The sequence below is a fragment of the Ciona intestinalis genome, unplaced genomic scaffold, assembly GCF_000224145.3.
Source record: "Ciona intestinalis unplaced genomic scaffold, KH HT000150.2, whole genome shotgun sequence".
Taxonomy (NCBI): domain Eukaryota; kingdom Metazoa; phylum Chordata; class Ascidiacea; order Phlebobranchia; family Cionidae; genus Ciona; species Ciona intestinalis.
In genome coordinates, this window is record NW_004190472.2 from 141,933 (window position 1) to 156,786 (window position 14,854).

At 35.9% G+C, this 14,854-nt stretch overlaps 3 protein-coding genes across 7 annotated transcripts in view; all 3 read right to left on the reverse strand.

Annotated features, from left to right (window-relative positions):
- LOC100178298 (GATOR complex protein MIOS) overlaps positions 1–4,423 on the reverse strand; it is an 18,478-nt gene extending 14,055 nt beyond the window's left edge. For 2 of the 3 annotated variants that reach the window (XM_026839077.1, XM_026839075.1), the window contains exons 1-4: positions 4,406–4,423; positions 1,800–1,957; positions 1,044–1,240; positions 437–526 (exon numbers count right to left, since the gene is read on the reverse strand). In XM_026839077.1, coding sequence (XP_026694878.1) covers positions 437–526; positions 1,044–1,240; positions 1,800–1,949 — 437 coding nt within the window. In that variant the 5' untranslated portion in view covers positions 1,950–1,957; positions 4,406–4,423. Of the gene's footprint in view, positions 1–436; positions 527–1,043; positions 1,241–1,799; positions 2,817–4,405 lie in introns of those variants that run through there. The other variant, XM_009863485.3, reaches the window with a different exon arrangement.
- On the reverse strand, positions 2,837–4,005 carry LOC100175986 (3-hydroxyanthranilate 3,4-dioxygenase-like). Its single transcript, XM_002119866.5, has one exon. The coding sequence runs from the start codon at positions 3,836–3,838 to the stop codon at positions 3,011–3,013; it is 828 nt and encodes a 275-aa protein (XP_002119902.1). The 5' UTR covers positions 3,839–4,005; the 3' UTR covers positions 2,837–3,010.
- A 120-nt stretch (positions 4,424–4,543) lies between the features above and the next one.
- LOC100185385 (iduronate 2-sulfatase-like) lies at positions 4,544–12,778 on the reverse strand. 3 transcript variants are annotated; one of them, XM_009863486.3, is made up of 12 exons: positions 12,595–12,778; positions 11,676–11,821; positions 11,146–11,323; positions 10,376–10,464; positions 9,384–9,530; positions 8,768–8,995; positions 7,999–8,125; positions 7,100–7,273; positions 6,768–6,871; positions 6,323–6,425; positions 5,609–5,793; positions 4,544–5,172 (listed from the first exon to the last, which is right to left on the reverse strand). In XM_009863486.3, the coding sequence occupies exons 1-12, from the start codon at positions 12,653–12,655 to the stop codon at positions 5,026–5,028; spliced, it is 1,689 nt and encodes a 562-aa protein (XP_009861788.1). In that variant the 5' UTR covers positions 12,656–12,778; the 3' UTR covers positions 4,544–5,025. The 3 variants fall into 3 exon arrangements, with proteins under 3 accessions (XP_009861788.1, XP_018671712.1, XP_026694881.1); XM_018816167.2 differs by having other exon boundaries at positions 11,676–11,818; positions 12,595–12,763; XM_026839080.1 differs by lacking the exon at positions 12,595–12,778 and adding an exon at positions 12,194–12,311.
- Positions 12,779–14,854: the final 2,076 nt, after the last annotated feature.

Here is a 14,854-nt window from a genome sequence, read left to right on the forward strand (position 1 = left end):
TAACACGCACCTCATGCCAGCTTTAAAAACCAAAGGCACTGCTGACGTGCTGGGTAGAAACGTTTTATAGATAAGTGTGGCTAAGGATTTTATTGGTATACAGCAACGACAGTCGTTATAACATGCACCTCATGCCTGCTTACAAATGAGAGGGCATATTATTTGGAACACATTAACAGCGATTGCTCAAACCCAGTGGTCACTAATGGGTTGTCCAAATTATCATACGACACAAGGTGTATGAAACAGAACACTTGTGGTAAAAGGACTGTCGTTTCCGGCCACGCAAGGATAAAGTAAGTTACATTCATTCATTCATTACGTATTACCTCCAAATATATCACTAAGAAAAAAAACTATTTAAAAGTAAGCCTTTCTTCATTATATTTCAAGACAAAAAAAAATAAAGCAAATAATTCGACTTTTTTATACCTACCTTCTGCTTTCTATATTTGGAGTTGTTTTTGTTGATTGATGTTCCGTGTTCTTGATGTTAAGATCCCATATTAACAGTGAAGAGGCGTTCCTGGAAAATTTTAACGTTAAGATCATGCCACAGCTGTTATGTATATTAAAAAGCATGTTCGGAAAGTTACTGTGTACTGTTCTAATTTATTAACACAAATTTGCTAACTAGATAATTGATAAACTTGTATGCTAAAACGGGTGGATTTGGGGTGTTTTGAAAGTCACTGTACACTGTTCAAGTAATCTTTCATTCAGTCAATTGCAAGGGAGCAGCTGATTAAGGTGTTTAGAAACAAAATAAGAAGGGTCCCAGCCTGTGTTGATGCTAACAGGGGTCACTTTCAACATCATTTATAATTGTATATAATTTATACTTTATCTTCGCGTGGCCGGAAAAGGACAGTCGTTATCACACAGGTTTAACACCTCATGCCAGCTTCCGAATTACGGTGCATGTTACTTTGTGGGTGATTATTTTTTGGGGATTGTCATTCATATTTACCTCCTGGATTCTATACAAGGAATGGCACTTTCGGCCAATAAATATTTCCATTTTCAGATTCACAAAAACTCACCTGTGTTTATCAAGACCCATAGCAAGCCTAGTTGGATTTACGCGCGACCATGCAAGCACATTACAGGATCGTGAATGTTTTGGACAAAATACCGTAGACTTGTCATTGCTACCAAGGTATTTTAATGCAGCTTTCCCATTAAGCTGGCCAAGAGCGATCAGGTTCTTGTAGTCTGTTGAAGGGTTCCATGCAAAACACTGTAAAGAAAAGGTGTTTCTAATAAAGTAAGATAATGTTTTGACTTTTAATTGCTTAAAAATGGAATTAGCATTTTTAATTTGATATTAGTACAGAAATTGCAACTGGTGAAGAGTCATCCGGTACATTACAGTTAGGCTGGTGGGAAGTACTAAAGGTTGGTAGTTAGGGGTTATTGGTTAGGGGTTAGTAGTTAGGGGTTAGTGGTTAGAGGTTGATGGTTAGGGGTTAGTGGTTATATGGGTTAGTAGTTAGGGGTTAGTGGTTAACGAAATAAATATTTTACAAAAAAAAACTGCAAAACATGATTAAATCTCAAAATGTACAGTAGTTAGTAGTTACATGGGTTAGTAGTTGGTGTTCAGAAGATACCATAAGAGAGGTTTCTTGACTAGCACCCAAAAAACAAAACATTTCAAGATTATTTATGCTAGAAAATTGCATTATAGTATAAACCTATCCTATACAAAATGTCACCACAAAAAAAAATTAACACTGACCTTATAAAACAAGCAAATAATAATTAAAATGTTGCTTAAATAAAGCTTAGGTTTTTACCTTGACATCTAGATCCTCGGAAGAAACAATCTTGGGGTGAAAATCTTTGTTCTTCTTTAAATCTTCATTATCATCAACTTGGTAAAAGTAGACAGAATTATTTAAAAATGCAAAAACATTTTCATCATGTGGATTAAATGAGATGTCCATGCCTGTAACTGAATATAGTATGTATGGAGTTAAATACACCAACTATGAAACATTTAAATTACAAAATCTATTCATTTATTAAACTGAAACTTATGTACCTTTGGCGCATGATTGTTGAAACATAGGAATTAAATTTTAAAACTAAAAGCAATTTAGTTAATAGTTATAAAACCAACATTCATTTTTTGCTAAAATATGCGATAAGGAACAAGTTAAAACACATTGATTAAACGCATGTTTGAAACTTAAAATTACAAAAACACCATGAACTGTTTATAACAAGAAATATTCTGTGATTATTAAACACAATATGTTGAAGTTGTATTTAAAATACAAATGTTAATTCAGCAATTGCACAAGAGAAAAGTTTGATATTAAACATATTTAACACTTAACATAAACAACACACTATCAAACAGTTCAATGTTAAAATCACCAAAAACGCATGTTGAAGAATTGTAAGTGCGAATAACTAACAGGTTATTGCAGAAACACAATTAAAATAATTAGTGGCTAAAACATCATCACCTCATTTATGAAGGCCCCTTTAATCAGAGAAAGACAAGTCCACTATTACCCTTTTTGCATGGTCACTTTTATGCGCGTAAGCACTCGCATATTTACTCGCAAAAACAAAGTTAACACGCATAACGTCATAAGCGTGTCATCTGCCGTAGGAGGTTGGTTGTTACTCGCATTATGCGAGTAAAGAAAAGTAAGGTGAAAGCACAGTTTTACTTTTAAGAGCCTAATCTTTTTCGGGTATTAATTTTATAGGTTTTTGATGGTAATAGCACCATAAAGTATTACTTGTTTCATAAACTAGATTTAATAATATTGCGCTAAAATAAGCTTACTCAATGTTGATACGCGCATAAACCAATGAGCAATGACCATGCAAAATAACCCGGTAAGCGAGTTATCATATGACGAGTTAATGCGGATCGTTATTCGCATCAACTTTTTACCATGCAAAAAGGGTATATATCCTTTAAGTCATAGTGGAATTGCGCTAAATAAAGGGGCCTCATAACCATAACCCTTCATTGTTGCGAAAGTTTTTATTTCATTTCACGTTTTTGTTGCATTTTAATCACTTTGCACCCAACCCCAGCCTTTAACTTGTATTCCACGTTTGGAGGAATAAGAAGTGTGTCATCACCATTCAATGTAAACTCCTTGCCATCTGCATAAACAACTGAAGTGCCCATGATTTGCCAAAACCAAGTTTCCACGTCACATTTTGAAGTTTTAACCCCAGATGATATCACTTCGACGTTGCTTTGCAAGTCACCTTCAAAAAGCTTGAACTCGGTCGCATTATTATCAAGCTGATGACTCAGCAGTTTTGGAGCAGATACAGACTCCAGGTTTAAGTTAAATGGAATCTTCTTGCTTGCTTGGGATGGATTAGGGACCCCTGTTTTGTATTCTTCAGAGTTGAAGTACTGATCGATCATTGGTGGTAACTCTGTCCCAAGGTCTACAGAGTGAAAAGTTTTCTCATATAAAATATCTGTTGATTCTCCGACAAAGTATCTCAAAACATCAGTTTCATTTTCATGCCTTTCTCTCTCAATGACCAACCCTACTGTGTCTTCAAAGCGCTGTGGTGAATGTGGAATCCTGGGCGGCAGCAAAAAGACCTCACCTTGTTTAATAACAACATCCTTATGCTTTCCATTTTCCACTATTTTAAGACACATATCCCCCTTGATCATGTAGAAAAATTCTTCCCCCTCTTCTATGTGGTAATCCTTCCGCTGGTTCGGCCCCCCAATGCACATTATTTTAAGCTGCATGTTATGCATCATTTTGTTGCACACGGGCGGCAAGAATTGCGACTTGTTTTCGGAAACCCATTGGTTTAAATTTATTACTTTTAACATTGCAGATGATAGTTTGTTTCCCTTCAAATTGATTTACAAATAGGCTTCTATATATAACACGACTGTCGGCAATGACAAACAATAACAACCTGAACTTTTATATTGATACCAAACGGACTTCTACGAAATAACAGGCCTGTCAGCCATGTCTAATAATAACATAACTTAACACATCACACAAAATAAACAAACCAGATAGTAGGGTAACTCCCTAAGAAGAAACATTTTAATTTCGTCCCCAGCGTGTTTTGCGCAACAAATTATAAATCATGTCGATTTAAAATAACAACAAAGCGTATGGGTATATGAACGTAGCTTATTTATCTTCACGTGGGCGTACTTGTTACTTAATTACTGTGCCGCGTCGTCTACGCACTTTTTACGTTGTTGCGTATTTATCATGTTCTCTAGAGAATCCAAATAAAAAAGTCTAAAATAATATTCACTTTCAAAGTAACATACATGACATCTCGTAAGCTAGCACGAGGTGTATGAACACCCGTGTTATAGCGACTGTTGTTGCCCAGCCATGCGAGGATAAAGTTACATTCATTCTATCGATTTTACCTCAAACACTTTATGAATCGCTAAATGCACGATTTTCTTACTGCCACAACTACAATTAATGCGTATGGTGTCTGACTGCTGCCGCCGCACACGAGTGTGTTTATTTTAACCGCTTTTTAATAAGAATTAAATAAATCGTGTACACCAGAGACTTCTGCATTTATATTTAGCGCTACGTGCTAATGGTTGTATATGAGGCATAAACTGTGCATGTTGAATGAATGTATGCATATAAAACAGAAGAATAAAACTTGTATATAACACACTTTAAAGCATGAAATACGGTACATCAACAAATCAATTTTAGACTTGGATGGCATATTCGGCTACCAACTAAACTAGTTTCGGGCTAAATTTAATTTTTCTGTTTTAGTCGCGGACTAAAATTTAGTAGGTGGATTATGAACGACTAACTTATGTAATAAGTAATACACAGAAACTTAGTTGGCCGGCTTAATGTAAAAATACACTGACCAAATTTTATTGACTAAAAAAACGCGTTAAATAGTTCAGCGAATGACTAGTTTAGTTGGTAGCCAAGAAAACCATACCAGCTTTCACTTTAATTACTGCCTTACAATTAAATAAGTAGCAAATTGTAACAATTATAAACTGCTTTTTTACTGAAAATCAAACACTTCATGTCTCCAACCCTTTGCAAGTCTTGTATGCAACTTTGAAACAAGGTTTGAATATTCCTTCAAGTTTGCCACGTTGTATATTTCGAGAGGATCTGAATCTCTCAAATAAAGTTCACGAGCGTGAACCTGAAATATTAAACTGGGTGAGAATTTTGACGAATGACTATGGACAATAATGGACCTATTTTACAGTGTGCAACTTAACACATATAGCCGGGTGGGGAAGATGGGACACCTTTTCATTTTATTTTCTCGTCCCATTTAATAGTAAACAAAGAACATTTAAGAATTATATAACTGTAGCAAGCACAAGGTGTATGAAACAGAATACCCATGTCATAGAAGCAGTCATTTTCTAGAGCACGCAAGAAAAAAAAGATAACATTTATTTCCATTCAACTTGACAGTGAGCATGAGGTATATGAACACTCAATGTGTGTTTGATGTATAAGAACACATATGTTGTGAAAGAAAAGAAAGCAAAACAATTATGTACAAAAGCACTTGGCAAAGTGTGAATTACTTTAAATATCTTTCCAATAAATACATATCTCAAACTAACCTCTGAAAAGTTGGCAAAAAACTTGACTGGATTAAAACTGACCCACGCTGTATACCGGTAGTGATGAGTCCTCATTGTGTAGCCCATGATACGTATGTCTTTTAAACTGGGAAGATCAGTGTTCTGCTGTGGATAATCAGACGGTCTTGGATATTGACTGAATACAGCAGATTTCCATGGTATGCCTAGAATGAATAAAGGAAACTCATTTATTTGTGCAACAACAGCCGTGGGGGCAGGGCAATGACAGTCGTTATAACACGGGTGTTCCATTTTATACACCTCGTGCCCGCTTACGAGTTACCACAAATGTAACTTATTTATCCTCGCATGGTGGGGCTACAGCAGTCGTTATAACATGGGTGTCCTGTTTCATACCCCCCTTACGATTTACCACGTAAGTAATTTTGTGGGTGAGATTTTTTAAGATTTTTTTCAATGCATGACATACAATGCTATAAGATGTCACCCACAAATATAGAACCTCCGAGGGTTAATCTAATGTTACATACTACAACCTTTTTCTTGGGTGTTGGGGTAATGGGCCAAATCTGGCCCAAATCCAAGCTCTCATCCAGGCCTTTCTCTAGGACCTCACCCATATAGAATAGAATGTGCATATACAATGTTAGGGTAATGGACCAAATCTGGCCTTAATTCTAGGTCCTTGACGGAGTACTATGCCCAAAAAATAGAAAAAGAATAGAATACAACCTTTTTTTATATGAGTTTTAAGTCCTTTATGCTGGACAGCATAATTTTCTGATGAATATTCAATTAACTGCGCAAAGCTGGCTCCTTCGGTGCAAAACTTAACCTAAAAAAGATCATTTTTTAACAAAAAAATGCCTGAAGATTCCTACATTTTTACATTGCATGCAAAAAATAATAATAATAGGATTTTAGCAGTAAGGCACAAAATTGACCATTAATGAATGTAAGAATGTAAGTTATTTAACCTGCCGGTAGGAAACTGACAGTAGTTATAACGGGTGTTTTGTTTCATACATTTCGTGTCATTACGAATTACCAAGTATATTACTTTGTGGGTAACTATTATTTTCTATTTTTTCTATTTTGCGCCTAACAGTATAAAACGGTGCCAGTTAAGCTATTGTTTTTGAAAACATGAAAGGATTCTTAAAGCGGACAAACTTACTTTAAATGGACTTTCCGGGCATTTTGGTGGAACTGGGAGCTGCGCGAGTTCTGCAAGTGTTGGAAACAAATCTACAGCTTCTACTAAGACATTCAAGTGTGGACCTTTGTGGAGGTTGGGGTGTAAGAGTTGCGAGTTAGGCGCCTATATTCACAATATGCACATCTACGTATAAAGACCACGCTTATTTTCTCCCAATTAATTATGTTTTTAACTGTAAGCGTGTTTTAATAACTGTTGTTTGTCGCTATATCCCGTCTTTTCGTTTAAAATATTTCTAAATCTTCGCTACCGTAATCAAAGTTACAAATAAAAGCTATTAAGATTATTACCTGACTTTACAGACTTGCGAGGCTTTTCATTGAAAACATCAATATATTGAAACTTTGCCTTCTTTCCTTTGTTAACATCAGTCATACCAGGTACATGGACAAGCATTGGGACTCGGGTCGTGACCTCAAAATTCTCATATTTGCACCAATCACCATGCTCCCCCAGACTCCACCCTAATTAGAGGAAAAGATTAAATTATTATAGTTTTAACCATTTGGGAAATAATTTGTTTTAATTTAAGATACAGATGACCTGATACTATTATATAGTAAGTTCATACACTTCATGCTCGCTGTTGGGATATTTAAATGGGTGACTTCTTATACACCAGAAACATAAGGTATATACCAACCATAGGCACACAACCGTCACAAGTTCTGCTTTGAATTAATAAGTAAACAAATTTCTCTCAGGTCCCATGGCGTGCCTTACTGTAGGACCTCACCCATATAGAATAGAATGTGAATAAACAATGTTGGGGTAATGGGCCAACTCTGGCCTAAATCCCAGGTCCCATGGCATGCCTTACTGTAGGACCTCACCCATATAGAATAGAATGTGCATATACAATGCTTGGGTAATGAGCCAACTCTGGCCTAAACCCCAGGTCCCATGGCATGCCTCGCTGTAGAACCTCACCCTTATAGAATAAAATTTGCATATACAATGCTTGGGTAATGAGCCAACTCTGGCTTAAACCCCAGGTCCCATGGCATGCCTCGCTGTAGGACTTCACCCATATAGAATAGAATGTGCATATACAATGTTGGGGTAATGGGCTAACTTTGGCTTAAACCCCAGATCCCATGGCATGCCTCGCTGTAGAACCTCACCCATATAGAATATAATTTGCATGTACAATGCTTGGGTAATGGGTAATAAAATAACTATATACTACCATGGTCTCCAATCAGGGTGATTATTGTGTTGTCAGCAAACCCAGATTGTTCAAGTTGTTGCAACACCTTGCCCACCATGCTATCCATGTATGTAACTGAGGAATAATAATGCTGACGGATTTTGCGCTGTGAGAAAAGAAAAGGTTATATATTATAAGAAGAATAAATGTATGAATGAATGAGTGTAACTTACTTTATCGTTGTGTGGCCCTAAAACGACAGTGGTTAAACATGGGTGTTTTGTTTCACACACCCCTTGCTATTTTAGAAGTTACCAAGTATGTTACTTTGTGGGTGAATAGTTTAGTATTTTTGTGGATTTTTTTTAAGTAGCTTGCTTTTTGCTTAATCCCTGTGTGGCAGGGCTATGACAGTCGTTATAATCTAGGCTGCATGATTCATACGCACGAGTTACTATGTAAGTAACTTTATGCAATTTTTTTAATGCATGGCTGACAATTTAGACAACCCATAAGGGAACCACTGGGTTATCGCAACTGCAGTTAATTGTGTAATAAGTCCTAAGCTTGTTGAAGGCAGGTGTGCTAAGAGTTTTTTTTAATTTTAATAAAATAGCTGAATTTCAATTTTTAAAACACCTAAATCTCAATTTTTGTTAAAATATCTGAATTTTAAATTTTATTAAAATATTTAAATTTCAATTTTTGTTAAAATATCCAAATCTCATTTTTTTAAATTTCTAAATTTGAATTTTTATTAAGATATCTAAAACTTATTTTTTAAATATCTAAAAATTAATTAAAATACCTGAAAATCATAAGGAATTGGTCCAAATGGAAAACTAAGATTGAGTGATTTGACGTCTTCCCTGATCCTCATCTGGGTGTAAGGGGAGAACGCAACAGGTGGAAGTTCTTTAGGGATAAAGGGATTAGGTGCGAGGTCGATCTCAGATATGGGGTAAAGGTCAAGGTATTGTTCGGGGAATTTGTACGGGATGTGGGGTTTGTGGAAACCAACAGCGAGAAAAAATGGCTGGAAAATAAATAGAAAATTTTTTTTTTAAACAAGTCAAAATTTTGCTGGGAGGTACAGAACTGCCTACTCGACAAGCTGTACCATTTGATAAAATAACCATAGTTTTCCCTAAGTATCTGGTCTTGTAAAATGTGTTTCTAGAAGCAATTATTAATGTTTTGTAAAATAAAATAAGACTAGAGTACAAAACATTGTAGCAGCCAACAGTGAGAAAAAATAGCTGAAAAGTATCGCCAGTAATAAAGGGAGGTAGCAGAAGTACATGACAGTCAGTATAATAGTGTTCTGCTTCATAAACCTCATGCCAGCTTGCGGGTTACCTAATTTATTCTACCGAGCACGAGAATTAAAGAGAATTTTGATGGTGGCATGGAAATGAAACTACCTGAGATTTGTTGTTGCTAAACTTCCGTATCATCTCAACTGCATGGCCGGCACTTTGTATATCGGGAAGTGAATGTTCAGGTTGGGTGCTCACATTCACAGGACAAAGTAGATTCATGTGTAGTTTACCATCTGGTCCCGGACACACCTATTGGGAACAGAAATGTATGAAACAAAAGACATAAAAAGAGATGTCCTACAGAACTTTTTGTATAAACTTTTTGTATGCATGAAACTCTGTAATACAACGCATTTTATCCATAATTGTTTATAACTGTTGTTCGGTGAATCTTGCCCTGATCTAGCACTCATATTGTTGGATGATTCTCGTTGCATCATAATAGAATACACTAAGTTTACCATCTGGTCCCGGGCATGCCTATTGGGAACATAAATGAAAGCTCTGTAGAACATCTTGTAAAAAGCGCTGTGGAATGGTATATTACTATATTAGTAATTAATGGTAAATGAGATATGTTTGCTAAATCTGGTCCTGATCTAACACATATTGTTAGAATATTCTCGTTGTATTATAATAAATACCCCAAGTGCTACTAAGCATGCAGCAAACAAAACTCAAGTCTAACCAGCAATGTACCTGATATATACTTCACCAACTACCAGCATCATCGGTCTTATATTCAAAATTTATTTTTAGTTTTTTGTGGTACATATATTTACAATTTTTAATATATACTATTTCTTAAGACCCAACAAAAAGTCTAATGGTAAACCAATGATATATTTTGCCAAGTACCAGCATTGGCAGCATTATAAGTCTCTCATTCCAAAATTATTTTTACTAATTAAAAGCACTTGAAATTTTGTTTTTATTTGATCAGTAGTAACCCAATAATTCATCAGTAGTAATTTAGTAATTAAAAGCTGAATTAAATTACTTATGGATTATTTATATTTCTGTGACCCCAAAAAAATTATAATATTTCAATGAAATATAATATTTCAATGAAATATAATATTTTAATGCCATACCTGTTTCATCTTATACTTCTGTGTCGGTGGGTGGCAAGCAGGTAGAGACCAAGATAAAGGGAAGTCATCATTGTAGTTGGAACATATACCTTCATATGTAAAATATAACTGATTGTTTTCATAAAAGTAATAACAGTTTCTCATAATAGTAATAATAGTTTTTTATAAAAGTTACCCCCTTTTAGTATAATATTAATACCTTTTATTTGTCTCTACGATTACGGTAGCGAAGATTGAAAAATATTTAAACGAAAAGACAGAATATAGTGACAAAACAGCTTGTTAAAACATGGCTAAAAACATATTTAACTTTAATGTTGTTAAATTTGACTGACATTGTAAAGTTAAATATATTCTATAAATTGAGTCCATGCTTAAAATGATCTATGACAGTTTTGTAATGTATGGTTGACAAAAATTGTCTTAATGATATGTATCTGTATGTTCGGTTTCTGAAACAAAACACCCTGTTGGCCGCGTTATAATGATTGCTGTTGCCCCGCCGTGCAAAGATAAACAAGTTACATAGGTGGTAACTCGTAAGCGGGCACGAGGTGTTTAAAACAGAACATCCGTGTTATAACGACTGTCATTGCCCCGCCACGCGAGGATAAATTAGTTACATACATGGTAACGTGTAAGCGGGCACAAGGTGTTTGAAACAGAACACCCATGTTATAACAAACTTCTTTGCGTCACTATACGAGGATAAAAAAGTTTCATTAATTTATTCATAAACCTCTCACAATAAATAGTAAAAAGTTTTCTACCTGGATGAAACACTTTCCCAATGCTATAAGTGAAATAACCATTTTCTTTAAAATGTTGAGGCAGACTTGTATAGTTGCCTGCATGTGTTCGCCAATATGAACCAAAGTCATACAATCGTGTTGTATCTGGTCTTCTGCTGGTTAAGAATGATGTTCTGCTTGGACCACATACTGCTTGCTAGTGGGAATAGTAGAATGGGTTAGGGTTACTAGTTATAGCTACATTCTTTTCTATAGTTTATTCTATGTTGGTGAGGTCATTTTCATGGACCTGGGATTTACACCAGATTGGCCCATTACCCCAACAATCTTTAATACAAACATTACGGCATTAATGGAGAAAAAAAAGTTAATAATATATCTTAACTTTTTTTATGTATTTTTTATGATATTTCCAACTTTTTTTCTTTCCAATATAGTTTATAATTTTTTTTCCTTTATCTGTGAAATTCAAGTTTTATAATATATTTTTAATCCGGGTTTTTCTAAAACTCATCAGTAATGAGTCGTTACCTCCCAACCCCCCCTACCTGTATGTGGGCATTTTCAAACTTCATTGAAAACGAAGCAAGTTTGTCGATGTTGGGGGAAAATATCTTCGGGTAGTCATAGCAACCAAGGGCGGGTCGAAGGTCATCAATGACGAGAAACAAAACGTTCGGACGCCCAGATTCTGCTGATGATGTCATCAAATAAAATACTAGGCACTAGTAAAGAGTTCTCCGTGACATTGGATATTAGGCAATTTGTGAGGGTATAGTTTGGGTTTAATAAAAAAGACTCTTTCCCGGAACCACTGGTGAGTAGTGATACTGATGGTATGATAGTGAAGAATACTTCAGTATGCTACAGATTAGGCTGGTGGAAAGTGTTAGAGGTTGGTAGTTAGGAGTTAGTAGTAAGGCGGTACAGCCCGCACAGGTTAGGGGTTAGAGGTTAGTGGTTTATCATAACCCACACTGACATAACCGTTTTAAAGTATTACAGTTTCTCAGATACCAATGTTAATGCTATTCTGTGAGTTTATTTAACAAAGTATTATACTTACTTTGGCCAGAAACAGATTGGGCTAATGGGAAGTGATAGAGGTTGGTAGTGGCAGGGGCTAGTGGTTATATTGGGGTAGTAGGTAATGGTTAGCAGATAATGTAGAGGGAACATTTTTCACTAGCACCAGTAAGCGCATCAAGAAAATGCCGGTGCTACTGAAGAATCTACTCCCCCCCCACCTTATTTGCTAACCACTAACCTCTAACCACTATAACCACTAACTACTAACCCCTATAACCACTAACCCCCTAACCATCAACACCTAACCCCTTAACCTAGGGGTTAGCAAATAAGGTGGGGGGAGATTCTTCACTTGCACCAAAATGCCCTTGTAAAACCGTTATTAATATACATGTTGCCCAGTATAAACTACAAATTACATAAGAAATATACGTTTACCTGCAACGGTTTTTATGTTTGCAACGACCAACAGTAGTAACCCAAGAACGTAAAGATTCATTTTAACCTAAAATAGTCTCAGCACATACGGTTACAGGCGATAAAACAAGCACATATGATAAAACACACAGCGTGTTTACAAAATTAAAATCAGCGTTTATTTTTCTATATCGGTAAATCCCCCTGCGAATTTTGTAAAATAGCAAAATGTCGATTTAAATTGGGGAGCAAAAACAAGAAGGTCCAGATTTTTCATGCTATTTATTTAAAGTAACCATGAATATGTACAAGAAAATAGACAACCCATTGGTGATCACTGGGTTGGAGCAATTGCCGTTTAGTGACTTGCGTAAAGAGACATGGCCTACGTCCATAACGGTAGCAACAACGAGCCTGGAACTTGTAATGTCTGGGTTACAGGCTGGCGTGCTAACCGCTGTTACACCATAGATAATACATATGTGTATTATCTATGGTTACACAACGCTGGGTAATTTTCGTTTATTGTTTTTTTTTGCGTTTGGTCGTTAGTTGACTAGTGGCAATACGCTAGGAAAGGACAGGGGAAAATAAGTGTCTCGCCCAAGGAAACACACAGACAATAGCAGAGTCTAGCCTTGAACCCAGGACCTTTGTGTTTGCGAACTACTTTACAACGGCGACTGACAATCCACCAAAGCTACTATACAACTGAAACAAAGTTCATTAAAGAGCAAACAACCAACTTATGCTGTATGTCGAAGCTACAACTACTTTCGTTTTGTGTAATTCACTTCACCCTTTTTATCGACGGCTTGTAGGCTATGTACCGATGAATGCACTTTTTTATTACCGTCTAAAGTATATCACATATCGCTCTTAAATAACCATGCGTATGCATCAGAAAAAATCAGAGGTTCCACTGTAGAACCATATATATAGTGGAGTGGGGAGATGAGACACATTTTTATTCTATTTTCTCGTCCCATCTGGTAGTAAACAAAGAACATTCGAAGAATTATAAAACCGTATCCTCACGACTCTCACAGACCGTTGTTAATTGTTTAAAACACGACCAGGATGTTTATATCTTTTGTGCTAAAGGGGTCCCATCTTCCCCCACCCCACTATATAGTGGGTTGGAGGAGATAGGACACCTTTTTATTCCCTTTTCCCGTCTCATTTGGTAGTAAATAAAGAACTTTCAATGAATTATAAAACCATATCCTCACGACTCCCACAGACCGTTGTTAATTGTATACCACGTTGTTTGAATATTTCAATATTATGCGCTAATGGTGTCACGTCATTTCCCACCTCATTATATATTAGCATGACAAATATTTAAAAGCTATAATGGTCTAATTTAACATACCAATTCATTAACACGCTTGTTATTTCCGCACAATTATGACCTGCTGGTAATGAGTAAAAGATTTTCAGAAATATTCCAAAAATAGTCAAACTACTTTGGGGCAAGATAGTACATGTTTTCGTTCCCGTTTATTACCCCATTTGGTAGCAAACAAAGAACATTTATACACAACTATACAACCACATCCACGCGACTCTAAATAAGCGTTGTTGATTGTTAAAAACACGATTGAAAAATATGTAATTTAGGTGCTAATGGTATCCCATCTTACCCCGCAGTAAGATATAGATACATAAGTCACGGCCATTGTTTAAAGCCCAAGCGTTGCGGACAACAATGTTTGCACGCTCACTTAATATATGTTTAACCACGTTTAATCACTGTTTGACAACGGAGACGCTTTGCAAACTCCAGTTAAAAGAACGCCACACTTAGCGCGTGTAGTTTGCTTACACGACATGAATTTACATAAATTATATTTAATCTCTTCGAATACAGTAACAAAGATCAGACCAATTAAAACAACATAGGAAAGGATATTAGCAGCAAGACGACAGTCGTTAAAATGGTGCCACGGGTAAAAATTACCTCAATAAATAAATATAGCGAAATGAGTTGCCTCGTTCTCAATGTTTGGCAACGAAAATACATTGCAAAGGTAGAGAAGGGTAAGATAGGACATGTTTTCATTCTCGTTTTCGTCCCACTTGGTAAAAAACAGAGGAAGTTTACTGAATTATGTAACCAATGCCTCACGACTCTAAAAGAGCGTTGTTATCTGTTTAAAACACGATCAGGAAATATGTCATTTAGATGTTAGCCCCACAGAACCATTATATAGTAGGGTGGGGTAAGATGGGACACCTTTAGCACATAATATCTAAATATCCTGATCGTGTTTTAAAC